This window comes from Chiroxiphia lanceolata, chromosome 10 (assembly GCF_009829145.1).
Source record: "Chiroxiphia lanceolata isolate bChiLan1 chromosome 10, bChiLan1.pri, whole genome shotgun sequence".
NCBI classification, from domain to species: Eukaryota; Metazoa; Chordata; class Aves; order Passeriformes; family Pipridae; genus Chiroxiphia; species Chiroxiphia lanceolata.
Genome location: NC_045646.1, coordinates 16,309,361 through 16,326,789, shown reverse-complemented (window position 1 = coordinate 16,326,789; position 17,429 = coordinate 16,309,361). Strand labels below are relative to the sequence as shown.

Sequence of the window (17,429 nt, the reverse complement as noted above, 5' to 3'; positions counted from 1 at the left end):
AATGCCTGCCTTCCCTGAAGGATCAACTGCTAATGTGGCTCAAACCATTATCAGCTGCAACCCAGACACCCTCAGGATCTAGAGGGAATAGCAGGATCTCGCCTATCTGTGTAAATGGTGTGTGTGTGTGTGTCCCTGCCCACCACAGGCTTAAATCTGTCTAACACAAGTCTGTTGATTTTTTTTTATGTTTGCAAACTCCCACTCATCTCAAACTGATGTGAGGTCTTTGCTTTCGGGTTAATTTTTCCCGTATTCCAAATTCCATCCTTCACAGGTGTGATGTGATCTTAAAGATGAGTTTGATTCCTACCTGGGGAACCTCACAGTCGGCCTGAAGGTTTCCTGATGCTAATCCACTGAGCAGGACTATTTCATTTTCCTTTGGTGGCTGTACGTTCATCGAGCTGATGAGTTTAGGGAGGTTTGGTGAGACGCTGATCAACTTCTGTAGTATGAAAGATAGATTTTACTCTCAGGTAATGAAATCTGAGTTGCACAGTTATATTCAGAAATACTAAAATGAAATACCACTTATATGTATCACTTTAGAAAGCTTACTTGAAAGTAATACTTCAACTAGATTAAGAATAGAACTGGCAGCATTAAAATGCACATTCTTTCTTTTGAGATACCATCTGCACAAGTGTCCAGCAGGACAATCTGCCATCCCTGACATTGTCAAGTGATAAATGGCTTGACTGGATTTGTGAATCTAAATGCTTCCTATTACAAGTGAGTTCCTGAGAGACTGAAACACTGTCTCTGTCTCTGTTGTGGTCTGAAACAGAAAAGCTTTGTTAGGTGTGGTAATGAGAATAGGGTAGATTTTCCTGTTTTCCTCCAGGCTTCTAACTAGCAAGAAACCAAAGGAAAAGTTAGCTGGAAATTGCTGACTGAATCAACACAGTGCTAAACATGGAACAACAGAAATATTGAAGGCACAGATGAAATACACCTTTCTTTGCTGTTCCACTGGGCACCTTCATGACCTTTCATGTGTAATGACACAGTCACTTCCTATGTTACATATTTGCTAAAGGTAAAAGCAGTAACAGTCACAGCATCAGTGACGCTACGTAACACAGGAGATTTGTGCTGCCATACTGCTGGGAGCCAGTCCCCAGCCCGTGCAGGGGACATCTGTGCTCCTTTGTGTACAAAGTCCAGGACAAAAGGACAGTGCCTGAGAGTGCAGTTCCCTCTGCCAGGGATCTCTGTGTGCTTGTTCTAAGAACACAAAATCAAGGCTGACCCCTTACAGAGGGAGTAGAGTAAATGCCACCTCCATTTTAGGCACTAACAGAGCCCATGTGTTAGTGTACAACACATGGCAAAGCCAGTCAGGGAGTGCAGATCTTGGGCACCCAGCCATAGGCTTTGCTTCACTTCTTCCTTTTCATCTTCAAAATATTAAGCTTGCAGTACTGCTATTTTTCCTTGGAGTGAATTAGACATAATAAAACTTTCTGGCTTAGAAAAGCTAAATCAATATTAGAGAACAGTTCACTTTTCAGCAGATTGAATCACATGAGACTAAGTACTTTTATTTGACATAACTAAATTCAGTCCTTCAATTCAGTTTGACGTTTTACTGTTGCACAAAAAAGTTCTCATCCTTTTTTTTTTTTTTTTCCAAATTATAACCTTTCTGTTATCACACACATTTCCCTACATATCTCTATTTTTCTACTGACTAAATTGCCACATTTTATCAGATTTCCTAGGCAGGAAATGATGGCATTTTATATACCTTCTACTTCAGTTCTTTACCTTTTGTTCAGAATTAAAAAAAGAAGTCTGAAAACATGATTATTTTACACTAAACTCCCCTCAATTTAACCCATTTCAAGGTTCTGTGGGTAATGCAAAATCCTAACAGTACCTCTTAGTAAATAAAGTAACTGTTAGAAAATGGTTAAATACTTCATATGAAAAATAGTTAGGCTAACATCTTCAAAATTCTTCTAAGAAATGTTTTCACGACACCAGCGTGTTTTATAAAATTCCACCCTACTCAATGGTAATTTACACAAACTGCTTATTATACACAAAAAACGTGATGAGGGAGTTTCCTCTTGGAGAAGAATGAAAAAGCACCTCGTGCTAGCAGGGAGTTTTCGTTACCTACATTGAAAACTAAAAAAGAAAAAGAGTATCGTTCAGGGTGAATAAATGTGTTTGCACATAAATGCATCAGAAACTGCCCTTCTAGAATACAGCCAAACATTGGGGTGTCTCTGTTACCAGTGCCCTCGTGCCAGAAGAGGAATGTCTGCTGTGGGCACGGTGGGTGCAGCGCTTTGGGGAGCTGACCAGGCTCTGCTGCCACGTCAGAGCTTCAGGGTGGTGAACACAGCCCTGCTCTGAGGCTGGTAGATAAAAAACACGCAGCTGCTTCCAGAGGGGTTTTGTGCTTGCAAAGGAGTCGTCAAACCTCCAGGCATTGTAAAGCGTGGCTGCACAAAGCTAATTTCAGATGGCTTTTACAGATATCTAGTTCTAAGACTGAGGGAGAAATTTGTGGTATTTCCTCATGAGCTGCTACAGCTTTTGTTCCTCAACAAACACTGTAAACAACAACAAAACCTCTGCTTAATAGAAAACAACTAGTGCTTCTAGGGATTCAGTAAAGTAAACCCTCTCAAGCTGTTCTGCACAGTTAACCTGCTGATTCAACAGAAAAGTCATTTTGCTGCAAGATCCTGTATTTATTTTTGACGTCTGAATTTTCACAGATCCAGGGTGCAGAAAACAGCATAGAAAAACTGGTCCTGCTAGCAAATGACTTGCAGGAGGCATCAAGGTCCCAGCACTGGTTGTTCTATGAGCTAAAAGTAGTTTCAGCAAACTAACTGTAATGCTTTAACCAAGGAATTCCCTGAGTGCTGTCAGGAGACCCTACCTTTGTTCACTCACTACATATTGCCCCCATATTGCTGTGTTTATCATAGGCACCAAGCCAGGATGATGGAAATGAACTGATAAAGGAAGATGTAAGTACAAAACTGACACTAGGCCATATCTTTAAAATGTGACTTCAACAGTTTTAAGGTTTCTTTTGGAACAGCATGTATCTTAAATAGCATATCATGATGTAATTTGTCTTAGTGTTTGTAAAATAACCGATCTTTTTAATTATTTTTTTAAAATCCCTTTTTTTCTACCCTCAGAACCTTCTGTTAAACAGATAAAAAATACCTTTAGTTCTGTCTTACCTAGACCCCTCCTAAAGACCACATAATCACACTGTCTGGAGTTTGAGTAAGACTGCTGAGCTGAACAAGACCTAAATGAGTGAAAGATTTTTCAAAGGCTTTTAGGCAGTAGGACAGAGAGGAACCAGAAACTCTTTTTATGCAGTATTATGACAATTTAAAAAACTGGATGTATGACATATCTATGTTCACTTCTCTGACAAAACCAAGGCTGAGCAAGAAATCTACTCATAAAACTGTTGTGATTTCACAGACTGCATCAATCCATTATGAATTTCTGGGATGGGAGTAAGAAAAGTTATACAATGTGGTCCAGTGTTGAGACAGTTTCAGAATCCTCATGCACTGCTCTCTGTAAGCATTAAAAATCCAGGGCTGGCTTTGATTTGTTCATAGAATTTTGATCTGTGTTTGTACTGGAGAGTTCTGGCACACCTGACTAGGTCCACTGTGTGTGTTTTTAAGACCTAAACAGTTACCTGTTTCACTTGCTCATCGCTGCAATCATCTTTGTTGGCATCTAAATTCACAAAACAAACCTGTAATGAGAGAAAAAGAAACAGTAGCTTATGAAATTGTATTAGAGTGGCAGCAACCCTTTGAAAGTCAGTATATGTTCCTTTTCTAGCCTTGTAGCTGAATATATGAAGCCTTTTCCTAGTACAAGAAAGGCTGAAAGGTTAGCAAAGAGAACTTTCTTGATATCAAGAAAGGAGAAAAAAAGGAATAAGAGTCATGGTTATATCTGCTCTGACAATCAGCTTGCCTGATGAACGAGCAAATGTTGCCAATAAACTGTAATACAGAGGATATTAGAAAAGGTAGAGAAAATGTTAAAAATGCATTTGACCGTATATCAGATAAATTCCTTATGTCTTTTTCAACGGCTTCTTCTTCTTTTCAGGTACTCATTGCTAAATGTTTCATAACTACAGTTGTGAGTTGCTTTTTGAGTTTTTCTGCACGCCACATAAATACTGGAGTAATTTTCCTAATTTTCCAGAATTTCTAAGTTTAAAGAAGTTCAAAACCTTATGAAAATATTTTTTTTAACCTTTATTCATAAGCCAATATGCAACCAGAAGTGTTCAGTAGTGCTAATCAGGTACTACCATAGGTTGCAGAACTGCCTAGTAAGTACATGATTTACCAGAAAGTACTACTTTTAATGACAAATTTTTCTGCCCCTTCTTTGATCGTTATGAGTTTCAGACACCATTAAATGTTCTGAAGACTTTTACTATATGCTGACTGGAGGGCTGTTTTCTAATCAGAAAATCCCTCCTCCAGCTCTACTTCTGAATTAGAAGCAGGGACTCCAAAGCTAGGCTCTGAAGTTTGAGAGAGTTTGGTGTTGTCATCTTGATTTAAAGCAAAACCTAACGCAAATTCAAGGCTCGGCTAAAGCCAACACCCGATTCCAAAATTTAATTCCAGATTCAGAATTTAACTGAAAAGAGCTGAGCAATTTCTGTGTTTTGTTTCTTTCCCAGCAAAGACTCAATGCTTCTTATCCTAATTCTATGTAAATATCCCCTAGAAAATAAAAATGCTCTACATTATCCTTTTCACAAACATTCTTGTGTTAGGCATCTGAACTCCTGTTGTGTGCCTGCTTTTACCCCAAGACAACCCTGATTTCAGTTTATATATGCACATACCATATGTATAGATTATGACCATCTGCAGTAACAGCCAGCACAGCAGATGGAAAGATCCAGCCAGTACTCCCATTGTACACCAAAAAAATCTCACTTAAAAAGAAAGCTTTTTGCCCTTTTAAACAGTTTAATGGCATCTTTATGTGAACTTACAAATGTATTTTCTAACCCTTTTATATTTTAGCAAAAATATTTCTATGCCTGATAATGACAACAATTAGGATATGCCACTGTCATCTGGTGAACTTTTAAGAAATAGTCATAAAAACATCTAAGCTATAATGTATTAAAAATATCCTCTAGCAATATAATGTGGTGGTTATGTAATGTCTTAAACATGTTGCAGCTTAATTATACAGACAAAAATTTTTCTTACTTTCTACGGAGTTTTCACATGTAGGCATTTCACATATCAGCAATAGTTGTTAAAAATCATTCGAAAATTACACTCTTGGCTCATACATGGACTTGCCCAATGCCCACCAGGGCACATGGTTATGAGTCTGCAGGTGCACGGAGGTGGGTTTGCTTAGGGACCATTAATTTGGCAACCAGGGTGGGAGTGCTGGAAGGTGCAGGGCCAGTTTTGAGTCCTCTCAGGCATGTTCACCTCCATGCTGAAGGTAGGGCTGCTCCTCAGGAGCTTTGTTTTCCAAGCTCCCACGCCAGAGTGGTAAGGTCTAGTTCTGTACTGGATTTGGGGTGAAAGCTTTGGGGAAAAGCTGCACAGCAGCAATCGGGTCTGTGGGGACATTCCGGCCAAACACTTGATTCTCTGACAAGCCTTGTTTTGTCCTTTGCTACCTGCATGTTGGTACAATGGTACCTGTCTTTGCTGTGCCATACACTGACACTCCTACCAGTGACACCGACCACCATCCTAAAGACATGGCCCTTCTGAGCAGCCAAAACAATCATCCTTGGTTCATGTGGCGTGGATGGCATAGAACTCACTAATGCCTCAGTAGAAGAAATCTCAATATAAGCAGGAATATGTAGTATTTAAAGTCACATTCTCTTTCTTTCCTTTATTTCTTTTTTTACAGAACCCAACGAACTTCTGTCATAAAACCTACAGCAGTTCTGAATCCAGTTTCCAAACACACGTGTCAAATTCACATTGACTTTGATTTATTATGCCGCCAATGTAGTCTTTTAGTGTTTTCTTGTTCTCTGGATTTCGCAGTTTTAATTATAGGCAATTTTTCAGCAAAAATAGTTTTCAGTGGTGAAAGACACTGAAGAACTCATTTATTTTTCTGTTTTGCTGTTTGCTTTGAGCAGGAGGCAGGACTAGATGTAACTAGACTGTAACCATAAATTAACTCTATAGTTCCCTCCTGGCACACTCTGCACTACTACTTTTGGTTCAGCTTTCCAAGTGTAGAAATCCCATTTGCTCAAGTGAAAAAAATACTGTTCTTGTGGTGAACATGTATCACTGCACTCAAAACTAGAGTCTCAATACTGGCACAAAGCAGTATGTTACATGTCCATTAACTATTTAATACACAGTCACTCTGTAAATAGCAGCTCTTGCACTATGCAGGTTTTTGTACATGAAGAGCACAAATTGGGGTCTGACCCCCAAGCCTCCTCTTCCTTCTTAAACTCTCCAAGCATTTCTATTATGACAGTACCACACAGGTTACCATCACTAACTTGCTGAGCTTTCATCTTGAAAAAGTCTTTACTTTCCAGGATCATATAAAAAGCAAACAGAGAAAATTTGGGTTTTTCTTTTCTTTTTTTCCCTATTTTTGCATGATAATTTCTGTGACTGGTAAGAGGTATATGGAGGAAATTCTCTAGGTCAATGATTTCAAGTCCTGAAATCTACTCAAGCTGGTGTAGAAACTATGCAGACATCTCACTTCTTAAAAGAACTATATATTAAGAAATTTTTTTATATTACAGTATATATATGGTATATATACTGTATATATGGAATATTTTACTTGCTAAAAGCTAACAGTCTTCTCACTTAGGAAGAGTAAAGCAATTTCACTTTTCAGAGTACCAACACTGCCAAACAGCTGAATGACAAGCAAAGAAATATATGATTGTCTATATTTTCCTTATTGCTTTCACTTCAGCTTGTATTAACCAAAGTTGGTATTACTGGCATTTTAATACTAGATAAAAGAGTACACCGATGGTAAGAAAGAAACACTGTCTCAGAGACATAATGCTAACAGCAGTAATTTTTTTCAAAAGTGTGTATTTTTCTGAAGTGTCTATTCTAGAGTGAAGTCTTTCTGCTCTGTACTATTCCCCCCAGACAAGACTCCTTTCTTCTTTGTTTTAGGAAGTGCTGATGCTTCTCTCTGTTGTCTGTGTCGATGTCTGACAGCAGGGAAACGCTTTTCCTTTGTCCTATGAAATATCTTATGGCTTTTGGTGAAATTAAAGCAAGCCCTAGCTTGTGGGCTTTTTATCAAACTTAATTAAGAAGAAAATATGTTTGTTTTTCAATCCTCTTCTGTGCCAAAATACTAACTCAGCAGAGATGTATGAAGGCTGGGCTCACCCTGCCCCAGCAGTAGCAGCTTTAGAGAACAGAAACAGCTTTGGGATGCTCAGTCCCTTTTCTCCTGTGAAGTCTGAGTTCCTCCTGCTTCCCCTTAGGGAAGAGACTGAACTGAAAATCCACTCTGTTCCTCCCTCTCACTGGGATAGTATCTGTCCCTTGCACCTTACTGATATAATTGCTCTGGTAAGTGAAATGAGAGCCACAGTCCTGTGTTGTGTGTTGTGAAGGGCTATGGTCAACATTTGCTTAAAGTGCTGCAAGAGGTGGGCTTCCCCCCCCCCATAAAATCAAATACATCTACATTATATACCACCCTCCCCAAAGTTTCAATATCTATTTTAAAAGAAAGGAATTTAAACTGAAGAGACAAGAGTAGAAAATTAGAACTATACACAGATGGCTTGTGCAACCTTAACTTTACCTCACGTGCCCACATTTATACAACACAGAAATAGTGAACAGGAAGCCTGCAAAAAGGGGTAAAACTATGAAGAATCATAGCCCTGTGTATCTGCCATTTTCTAACATTTGACTTTGTAACTTAAAGGATACTCTTAAATGTGTTTTCTTTGTTTCTAATCCATGAGTTGGTGGATTACAACCACACAGTTAAAGACAGTATCAAAATGGTGGCAGGACTATATCCAGGTTACACAAATCACTTCACCCTTGTCACTGCACCACTGTATCCATCCAGATGATCCTCAGCTTTTCCCTAGTGTCACTAGCAGGTTGGCTTCGGTGCCACATACCTCATCATAGGCTAAACTTATGTGTTTGGGTGTGCAGGGGAATTGTGTAGAACTCCCCCTGTTTTGTGCTGTCCTGGTTGGTATGTCAGCATGTAAATGCTGTCTGGAAACTGAGTTTATAGAGTCTTTGTGTCCAAGGTCTGTGCTGTTTTGCTTCTCCCATCCTCTCTTGTCACATCTCCAAGTCAACTTAGACATGCCAGGTGCCAATTCAGAGAGTCCAGGAGAGAGTTAAAGGGAAAAACTGGTTTGGGACTGCATTGTAATCTGCCCATAAAACCCATGTTTAATTTCCTACAAACAGAAATGAAAAAGGTAATTAGCTCCAGGAGAGACGTCAGGAGAAAGTAATTCTGAGCAGGGAGTTCCTGGGTGCCAAGTTAAAACAGTTTAAATGCCTAAGCCTAAGGACATGAGGAATACAACTGTGTGACATAAGAAGGTGAGGGACTGCTGAGCCCAGGACTGAAGGCAGTTTTGTATACACAACCAGCCAAAGCGCTGAAAGGAATGCAGACCTCAAGGGCAGAGAACTGCAGCGACTGTGGCTCCACAGCAGGAAAGGCAAGTTCAAACTGCGCTGCTCCTCCCACTTCAAGCTTTCTTCGATGCACTCAGTAGTTATTTTGTTCCCTTTAAATGTTGCCATCTGTTGCTGACCAGAGTCAGTGGCAGGAGCAGGAAGGCAGCTGTATGTCAGGGCTGTGTCCTCTCTGTCCTGGTTTGGGTGATGCAGGGATGAAGCTCTCCCAATATGACTTTTAAATTAACATGCATCTGATTGTGCTTTGTTCACATCTTGCCTCGCTCCTTGTGCCCACTGTGAGTGACATGCATCTTACACTCGTGCAGTGATGTTCTGATTACTTAGCATTATCCTATGAAATACTAAAGGCTTGGCATTTCCCTTCCATGTTGTTTCCCATCCACGTTTTGGGCAGGTATTGTTTGTTCTCAGGGCGTGTATTGTTTCTTATACACTACTCTAAACACTTTATCCCTTTTTTAAAGTAGGACTACGAAGATACAGTTTGTGAAGAGGGTGATCGAATTTTACATCAACTGTAATTGCTATGACAGTTGTTTTAAGGAGTTAATGGAATCTCTGACCTCAATAATTTCTGCTGTTAGCAATAACTCTGTGATAGGATGGCAGTTTTGGAATTCTGAGCCTATTTTCATCCTAATTTCATCTGTGCAAAAGCAGAAAAACAATACAGTTGCTTTAAAGCTTTATTAGACCTAAGTCTGAGTCTCCTGGCTTTAGAAATATAGTTTAGATGCCCATATTTCCCCACAGCACAGTAACAGAATATAGCTGCTCCAAGGTATCTTTCACTGGAATGGTGACTGTTTCATAGAACACACAGTTGCATGACGGGCTCCCTTAGGAGCTGAAGTCGGCAAAAACCCCAGGAAAAATACTTTTACTCTGTGTTTCTGAGCCAAAGCAAACTGTAATCCACAGGAAAAATATCAAAGGGGTGGCAATGTGCCAGATTTTGCCCAGAAATTTGCTGTGAGCTTTGTCTCTTTGAAAATGACCAGAAACGCTCACATATTTTTGACTTACATTAGAATAGCATAAAATGTCTTTTCCAGCAGATTCTAGCAATACAGCCAGTTTGCATGACAAGAGCATTTGTTTTGATGGTTAACAAAATGCTGATCTGCAAAACTCCCCAACAGAACCTTGTATTTATTTTCACTTGAGTTATTTATGCTAATGTGATGGCTAAATAAAAAGTCTTGACTTTTTGTAATACAGAGATATATGTGTGTATGTGTGTGTGTATATATCCTGTCTGTAAGGACCCCTAATCATTGACCTCTCTGTTCTTTAAACTTGCAATTTCTTGAATCTTGTAATCCCAATAGAGTTTCAAGTATCTTTTCTGGGTTTTTTTTTAGAAAGAAAAAAGAAAGCTGTGAAATGATGATTTCTAAATAAATGTTCTAAAATGACACATAAGATTACTCATTAAGTAATAACAAAACAAACTACCTAATAATTTTGGAGATCCTAGGAATTTTGTTAGCATCTAGGTTTGGTAGGACTAGTGTGAAAGGAGGCTGATAGCAAATTGTTTTGGAAGCTTGTGGCTTCGGTCGTTTCACCACAATTACTAACAGAAAACTTCCACAACAGACACTTGAGGCCAGTATAGTTGCAACTTTCAGTATAATTTTTACAGTATAATTCTGATTCATGCGCTGAAAAGCAGGTTTTCACTGTCACTCAGGTTTTGGAGAGAAGTCCCCCTACATTGCATCTTCAGAAATTTGGGGTCTTGGGCAAATCCACTGCATTTGATGGGAATCTTTTTATCAACAACTCTGTGAATGCCCCATGAATATGCACATGCTGGGTGTAAAACTTCCTTCACATAAACGACTTTGCATCCATCAAGGCCAAAAGCAATAAAAAGCTTAATATTTCTACCCTTTGCTGGTCTCTCATTACCATTACAAAGTTCATTTTTTCTCTGTCACCATTTTAATTTATAGACTGGTGTCAAAAGGAGTTTTTACTGAAGAATGAATAGAAAGTATTATCGTTTGTGCAACACTACAGAGTTAATGTACATTGCTGTAAAACCTTATGTGCCTGCATTAATCTTCTTAAATTATTTTTTCGATAGGCCTTATTATGATTATTTATTTTCTTTCTTTCTGTACTCATTTAAATGCCAAGTAGAATCTCAGAGAACTAGATAATATAACTGTGACAGTTAACAAAGCTGAGAAATCTGATTTCAAGGCCAGTCCAAATAAAGCAATGATAAATATAAACCAATATATATATATAAACCAATATAAACCATCAAACATAATTGATACCATCATTTAGCTTTCTTCAAGTTAATCTTGACTTTTTCCATTTCCTGTATTTGGAGATTGTTGGTATGGAAAAATTATGGTTCCATCAGACCATTGCAGGAGATGACATTTTAAAGGAGGATTTGTTCCTGAGCAAAATAATAAGTGCATGTTATTTGAAATCAGTTTATGGGTTGCTCAGAAGCCAGTCCTGCACCTTATCCTTTTCCTGAACCCTTTGATCTCCTATTCAGCAAGGCAGGCAGGCCTGTTACCCAAATATCAGCATAGTCTAGAATAACATATCAGTGACCAGGCTGCTCCAGAAAGACAAAGATAAAACTTTATGAAATAGTACTTTCAAATTTTAGACACTTCCAGGGAAAACATTTCATAGAAATTCTTGAAACTTTCAGATGCCAAAATGCCATGAATTTTTAACTGTTTTGGTTAACTACAGGCCACACTTAGCTAAATAACTGCACCAAAGAACATAAAATATTTAATGGTTTGAAAAAACAAGCTATTTAACAATGAAACCAAGGTGAAAGACTTGACTCCCTGCAGCCTCAAATTCTGATTGCCTTGGCAGTCTCTGCCTAGGCTAGTCTTGGTAAGCCAAGAAATGTAACTGCCCATAGTCTACAAAGCCAAACAGATGAATTCTTTAATCCTATAAGCAACTGAAGTGGGAAATTATTACCGTGCTTGATTTACAGAGAGGAGAACATTGATGGTGCATTACTAAATGAATGCTCAGATTTCTGGGGCAGTTGAGTATTTGTTTATTGATTTTTTTAAAACACACCTACATAGTTTCACTTGGTACAGCATTGCTCTAAACTACTATAAAAATCAATTATTTTTCTCAAAGACATTTGTATGTCATGTAGAAGCAAAAAACAAGATTAAAGCGTTTTAAGTCCTTAAATCCATTCTGCTTATCTATGCATGTCAAACTGTTCTGTGGTGCTCTACAGGATTTTTCAGTACTTGAGAAAGATGAGGAAGTAAATGCTGCTAAGCCTAATTAAAAAAATGCAAATGATTTTGCTAGACAAAGATGTCAAGTGAAAATATTTCATTGCAGTGACTATGAGAGAATGATTGGATGCAAGTTCCAGCTGCTCCAGCTGTGGTGTCTGAATGAGCAGGTATGACCAAAGCATAAGTGTATCTATCAGCTGGATAGAAAGAGCAAATTGTGCATTATACAACTAGACCTGAGGTGTTAGATCAGAAGCTAAAACGGCAATATCTGGAACAGTGAACTTGGGGGGTTTGTTTGTTTGTTTGGGCTTTTTTTAAACTGAGCTAGTTTCTTTCTTACTTGCCCCTACAATAGTAGTTCAGACCATGTATCTCATTTTTGTACTGTTTTTCACACAGAAGGGCAGGTCTGCTGTGTCTTGCTGTCCCCTGGGCTTAAGGTGCCTTTGTTCTGGACTACAGCAGCAGCAGAAGCCTCTCCTGATAAATCTTTAATCAAATCCTTCCGTGAAAGGATTTCAGGACTGGATCCAATGGATCAGAAACTGTTGTCTCTAGACTGAAAACAGGCCCCTTTTCTCCTCTGGTTAGTGACATCCTTCTGTAGTAAAAGCACACAATTCTGTAAGTTCTCTCTCCTTTTGAGAGAATGGGGTGAGAATTAAGGAAGGAAAACAGGTCTGATGACGGGTTTTGACTGAGTTCAGTCGTATGATAAATGTACATCAATAAGAATAAATGTACATTAAGAATGAAAATCAAGACTGTAAAATCTAACTGATCTGGATAAGTTCCTCAACTCTTCCTTTCCCTCCCCAGGCCCATCCCGGCCCCAGTGCTTCTTCTTGCTTCCTGGGCCATAAAATTAATTTTTTAAACCAAGACCATTGTGTTTTCTCCCCTTGAAAAGGAATGTTTCATCCTTCCCTTCAAAGTATTTGCATTCAGTACACAAAAGATCCAGCTACAGCTAAACACTGGTACAAGCAACAGAAATTACAGTTTTGTAACGGACACAGTCTGGTGACTGTTTTTACCTCCATGCACTTTATTGTCAATGTCTACTAGTCACCCTCTAGAAATCTCTTGATTAACTTTAGGTACAAATAAATAAATCCACTTATTCTGTGACTGAACCAGTTTGTTCTTCAGAGATTTTTTTTCTCACATAAAACAAACTCTTAGAACAAACTAGTTAGTGGTTTCCACTGCAATTCAGAAGATTTAGAACTGAGTTCACAATACATGGCATAGCCTCTAAATTGAGCAGCTCATAGTCTCTAAACACAGCCTTAAATCTACTAATCTAAATTAGTTCAGCTACACAAAAGCCAATGAAGATAAGAGAGAAACTGGTAGGAAAACAACAACATGGAAGCACAAAAGCAGAAATGGCAGTGCCAGGCTTGTCAGAGCTGTGGATTATCCCAGAGCAGCAGGGATGCCCTCTGCTCTTTGCATCCCCTTTTAACAGCAGGCTTCAAATAAAAGGCTAATTCCTCAGCTTCACCATCTCAGTTGTTCACTGAGGGCTTTTTCCATGCTGTGGCTCACCAACCTCTCCTTTCATCATTTCTGACTAAAGTCCTATAATAAAGATAACATATGGTTGCCAGTGATGGCTTCAGTAATTTTAAATGAAACCTTTTGGGACTGACCTCTGTTTCTGCTGAAGGAGACTTGCATAGCATCTGGCTGCTCATGCATGCTCTACAAATTGCAGGGCAGCTCTGCCCCAGCTGTTAGACAGGTTATAAATAAGTAGAGCTCTGAATTAGCAAGATTACTTAAAAATGGAGAAACAGTACATGTTCTTCCTTCTGCTTATGAATTGTTCTGGAAAAAGCTGGTTTTCTGACTGGCCAAGTGAATGCTGGGATTAGAAAAGCCTGCTTACCTATGTATTAACATCCTAAGGTTAACTTTTCAGCATGTTGAGGTGTAAGCTCTGACTGCCACTTTCCCCTCAGTAAACTGTTTATGAAAGTATGGCTCTGTTTGGTTTCTCTGTTTTATAGGGAAGGTTTCAGTTCACACACTCCTGGTACACTTAAAATTTCCCAGTTTCATCTATGTTCATAAAACCTATAGGAATTCTATCTCTTGAACCTCTGGCCTATTGTCAAATTAGGTAGATATCATCCAGCAAGGCTGAATGTAATACAGATTGTCACATGGAGACCTTCACCATGTGTACTCACAAGTATGTCTTGACTGGAAATGAAAATCTAATCTCTAGTAAGCGAAATGGGAGCTTTCTGCAGCGTGTCAAGCACATCAGATACCAGATCCTGCAAACTTGTGACTCCTGCAGAGGAGTCACAAGAACACTGGTGGGGCAGAAGCACCAGCTCCTCCTTCTCCCACTGTCAGCACTGGTGGCAACACAGTCTCTCTGCTAATCAAAGCTACCCACCTTCCAGCCTTCTTTGTTCTTCTCACCTTCCTCCCACAGACCATCAGGCTTAAAATTTGGCTTGAAAAAGCTGAAGCCCAACACTCAACTTCCGCTGATGGAGCCTGTTGCTTTAGGAGGTTGTTTGACATGGCTCTGCTGAGGCAGTGGACCCCTCTGTCTTTCTATTTAAGCCTCTCAGAGCCATTGGGGGAGGCTCTGTTGCCAAATGTGTCCCTGAAAGAACGGTGCCTGTAGGTCCATCTGCTTTTGCATAAATAGGGGATTACTTTGGTTTTGTCCTCTTGTTCTCTCTGCCTATTTTTAGAGGACTGCTTTGTGTTGGCATCCATTAAAAAAAAGTGTCCTCTACGATACCACCATTTCAGATCCCACAAATTTTTGAAAACGAAATCATGAATCACCATGCCTACCGTGCTTGCAGAATGTGTTGTTCAGTAACATTAAAAAGATTCTTCAAGTCAGTTAAATTGACATCTTAAATACATGCTCTCAAAACCCTAAATGCCACTGCATAATTAGAAAGAAAGCCTTAAATGAACTTTGAAATTTCCTTTTCCCCCACTTCTCAATTTGCACTCTCCTCAACTTGAATTTCCTTTTTCAGTTGAGCCTGGAATTATTGCTGTTGGTAAACAGGCAACCAGAAACTCTAATTATGCATCTTTACTGAAACTGCAATCCTAGGTATTCTCTTGATTCTTTAAAAAAAAATTGAACTAATTTAAATCTAATTCAGCTGGTTTGTCAAACCATTTTTATTCACAGAAACCCACAGCTGATCTGGGACAATGTTTTGCCTAACTACATGCAGTTTTTGACAGATTTAGGTCTTGCCCCAGTTGAGGTCTGATTTACTGAGTTCCAGAATCCTGTATGAAATAGTAAAGATAAGTAATTTCCTCTCACAGAGGTCTTTAAGCACTTTGAGGGAACAAAAAAAAGTAAATAAATAAGGGGGCAGGGTGTATGTTGTATGGACTGCTGAAGTGGATATTTCAGTTCGAAGGGCATGTGAACATACCCTTTGTCTGTACAAAGTCCTGCATACTGGAGAAGAAAACACCCATGGCAAAACACCCAACTGCAGTTAGGCACCAATGACAGAGGAAGCTACAAGTCTGTGCTAAGGGCAAAAGCTAAGCAGAAGAACTTCCACCCCCCGTATGTTGAAGTTCTCACTGTCATGGGACTCCTGTGTTTATCTGTGTAACAAACAAGTGCTCATTTTAGTTACTGGGAGCTCTGGTGCCGCAGCAGCAGCAGCCTGATTTGGAACAGAGGCAATTAGACAACTGCCTGGGGCAGACAGTTTCTGAACTCACTCAGGCCCACTCAGAAATTTCTCAGCTATTTAAAGATATAACTGTGCAGTCACACACACACTAATGAAGAGGAAACAAGGATTATCTGAAGCAGGAGTGTGTGCACGTGGCTTTCTTGTGCATAGTTTCATAATGCCTAACGTGTCATCTTCATTCAGCTTCATTCTGGTTTTATAGTGTGCTGCTTTAAAATGCCTTCATGCAGGGCAGTGAGGCTTGTGACACCTTCATTATAAAGCATGCAAAGGAGAAGACACACTCCTATGGTTTCTGGGAGAGAAAGATCCCAGCTGTTCACTAACTGCTAGCTGAAATTTGTGGGTTTCAGGCAGTATTCTTTAGAGTGTTCTACCACCTTCCTTTTTTTTTTTTTTTTTTTTTTTAATCATTACTCTTATTTTGGCTCCTATTACTCCACCTCTGAGAAGTTTTAGGAAGTAGGCAGGATTTTCTTTCTTGCCTTGCTATTGGATTAGGGTGCTGTCTTGGGATGGAAGCAATTAACCAAGTAATTTCCCAGTGTTTCCCTTCCATGAGTACAGGGATAAATGCCTACTAAGAAGGATGTGTTATAAGGATTGACATTTCCTTTTTGTGGAGATCTGCAGTATTATAAGAAATAAGGAAACTCAAAATTATAAATTGTTGCTTTTCTCTTGCAGATATTTGTTTTTAGATTACAATTTCCTTTCCCCTACTGACTAAATTTTGGTGAATTATTTTCACTGCCATTGGCTGTCATACTTCTTTTTGGAGTAATTTAAAGTTATAACTAATATGCACAGTGCAAATTTTTAGTAGATAGGAGACTGGGAACGGTATAAGAAATGTAGCTCTCTCTTCCATGCACAGTAGAATTCAACCTTTTATATTCAAAGGGTTAAATTCTTGAGTTAGAATACATCTTATATGAGGTGTTTAAAATAGCCTGATAGTGACTCAGAATAAAAAAAAAAGCTTTTGGAAGACAGAGCTAATTATCCATTAGCATTTGGATGCAATGCTTGTTTCACATTAATTTCCATGCTTGCCAAAATGATTCTGGCAGAGGAACCAGCTGTGAAATGTAGAAATTAAAATATTAGTTTGGAAGTACTAGATATGCCCTGTAGCTGCTTGCAAAAGGATTTACATGAATAGAAGTGTGAGGCAGCAGGTGGGAGAATTTCTGTACCCCCTTTCCTCCTTCTCCCCCTGCTTCATTTGTTAAGCATGATGTCATATGCTATGGAATATCCCTTGGGTCAGCTGGGGTCTGCTGTCCCAGCTGTGTCACACTCTCCCAGCTTGCTGTGCACCCCCAGAGAACTCACTGGTGGGGGCAGTACAAGAGTGGAAAAGGCCTTGATGCTGTGCAAGCACTTCTCAGTAATAACAAAAGCACCTATGTAGTGTCAACCCTGTGTTCAGCACAAATCCAAAACACAGCCCATACCAGCCACTGTGAAGAAAATTACCTCTAGCCCAGCACACAGAGTGATAACCTGAGGGTATGAAGCAGCTCAGGCACTTCTGCACTATAATCTAAATAAATCACAAGGCTTCATGACAGGTATCCCTCAGCTGTACAGATCACCAAAGTGAGATCAGGCTACTTCAAACCATCAAAAAATGCATTCTTGTCAAAATAGGACCATGGCACTCTACTGACAGTTTCTTTGCCCAAAAGGATGCAAGGCAGGTTGGGGAAACAGCAACTTGAAATCAAGTCATC

The 17,429-nt window shown here is 39.3% G+C and overlaps 1 protein-coding gene across 5 annotated transcripts in view; it reads right to left on the bottom strand.

Moving 5' to 3' along the window:
* The window catches only part of SPHKAP (SPHK1 interactor, AKAP domain containing), a 95,275-nt gene that overhangs the window by 20,053 nt on the left and 57,793 nt on the right, over positions 1-17,429 (bottom strand). For all 5 annotated transcript variants that reach the window (XM_032697914.1, XM_032697917.1, XM_032697916.1 and 2 more), the window contains exons 4-5: positions 3,698-3,757; positions 314-448 (exon numbers count right to left, since the gene is read on the bottom strand). In XM_032697914.1, coding sequence (XP_032553805.1) covers positions 314-448; positions 3,698-3,757 — 195 coding nt within the window. The remainder of the gene's footprint in view (positions 1-313; positions 449-3,697; positions 3,758-17,429) is intronic.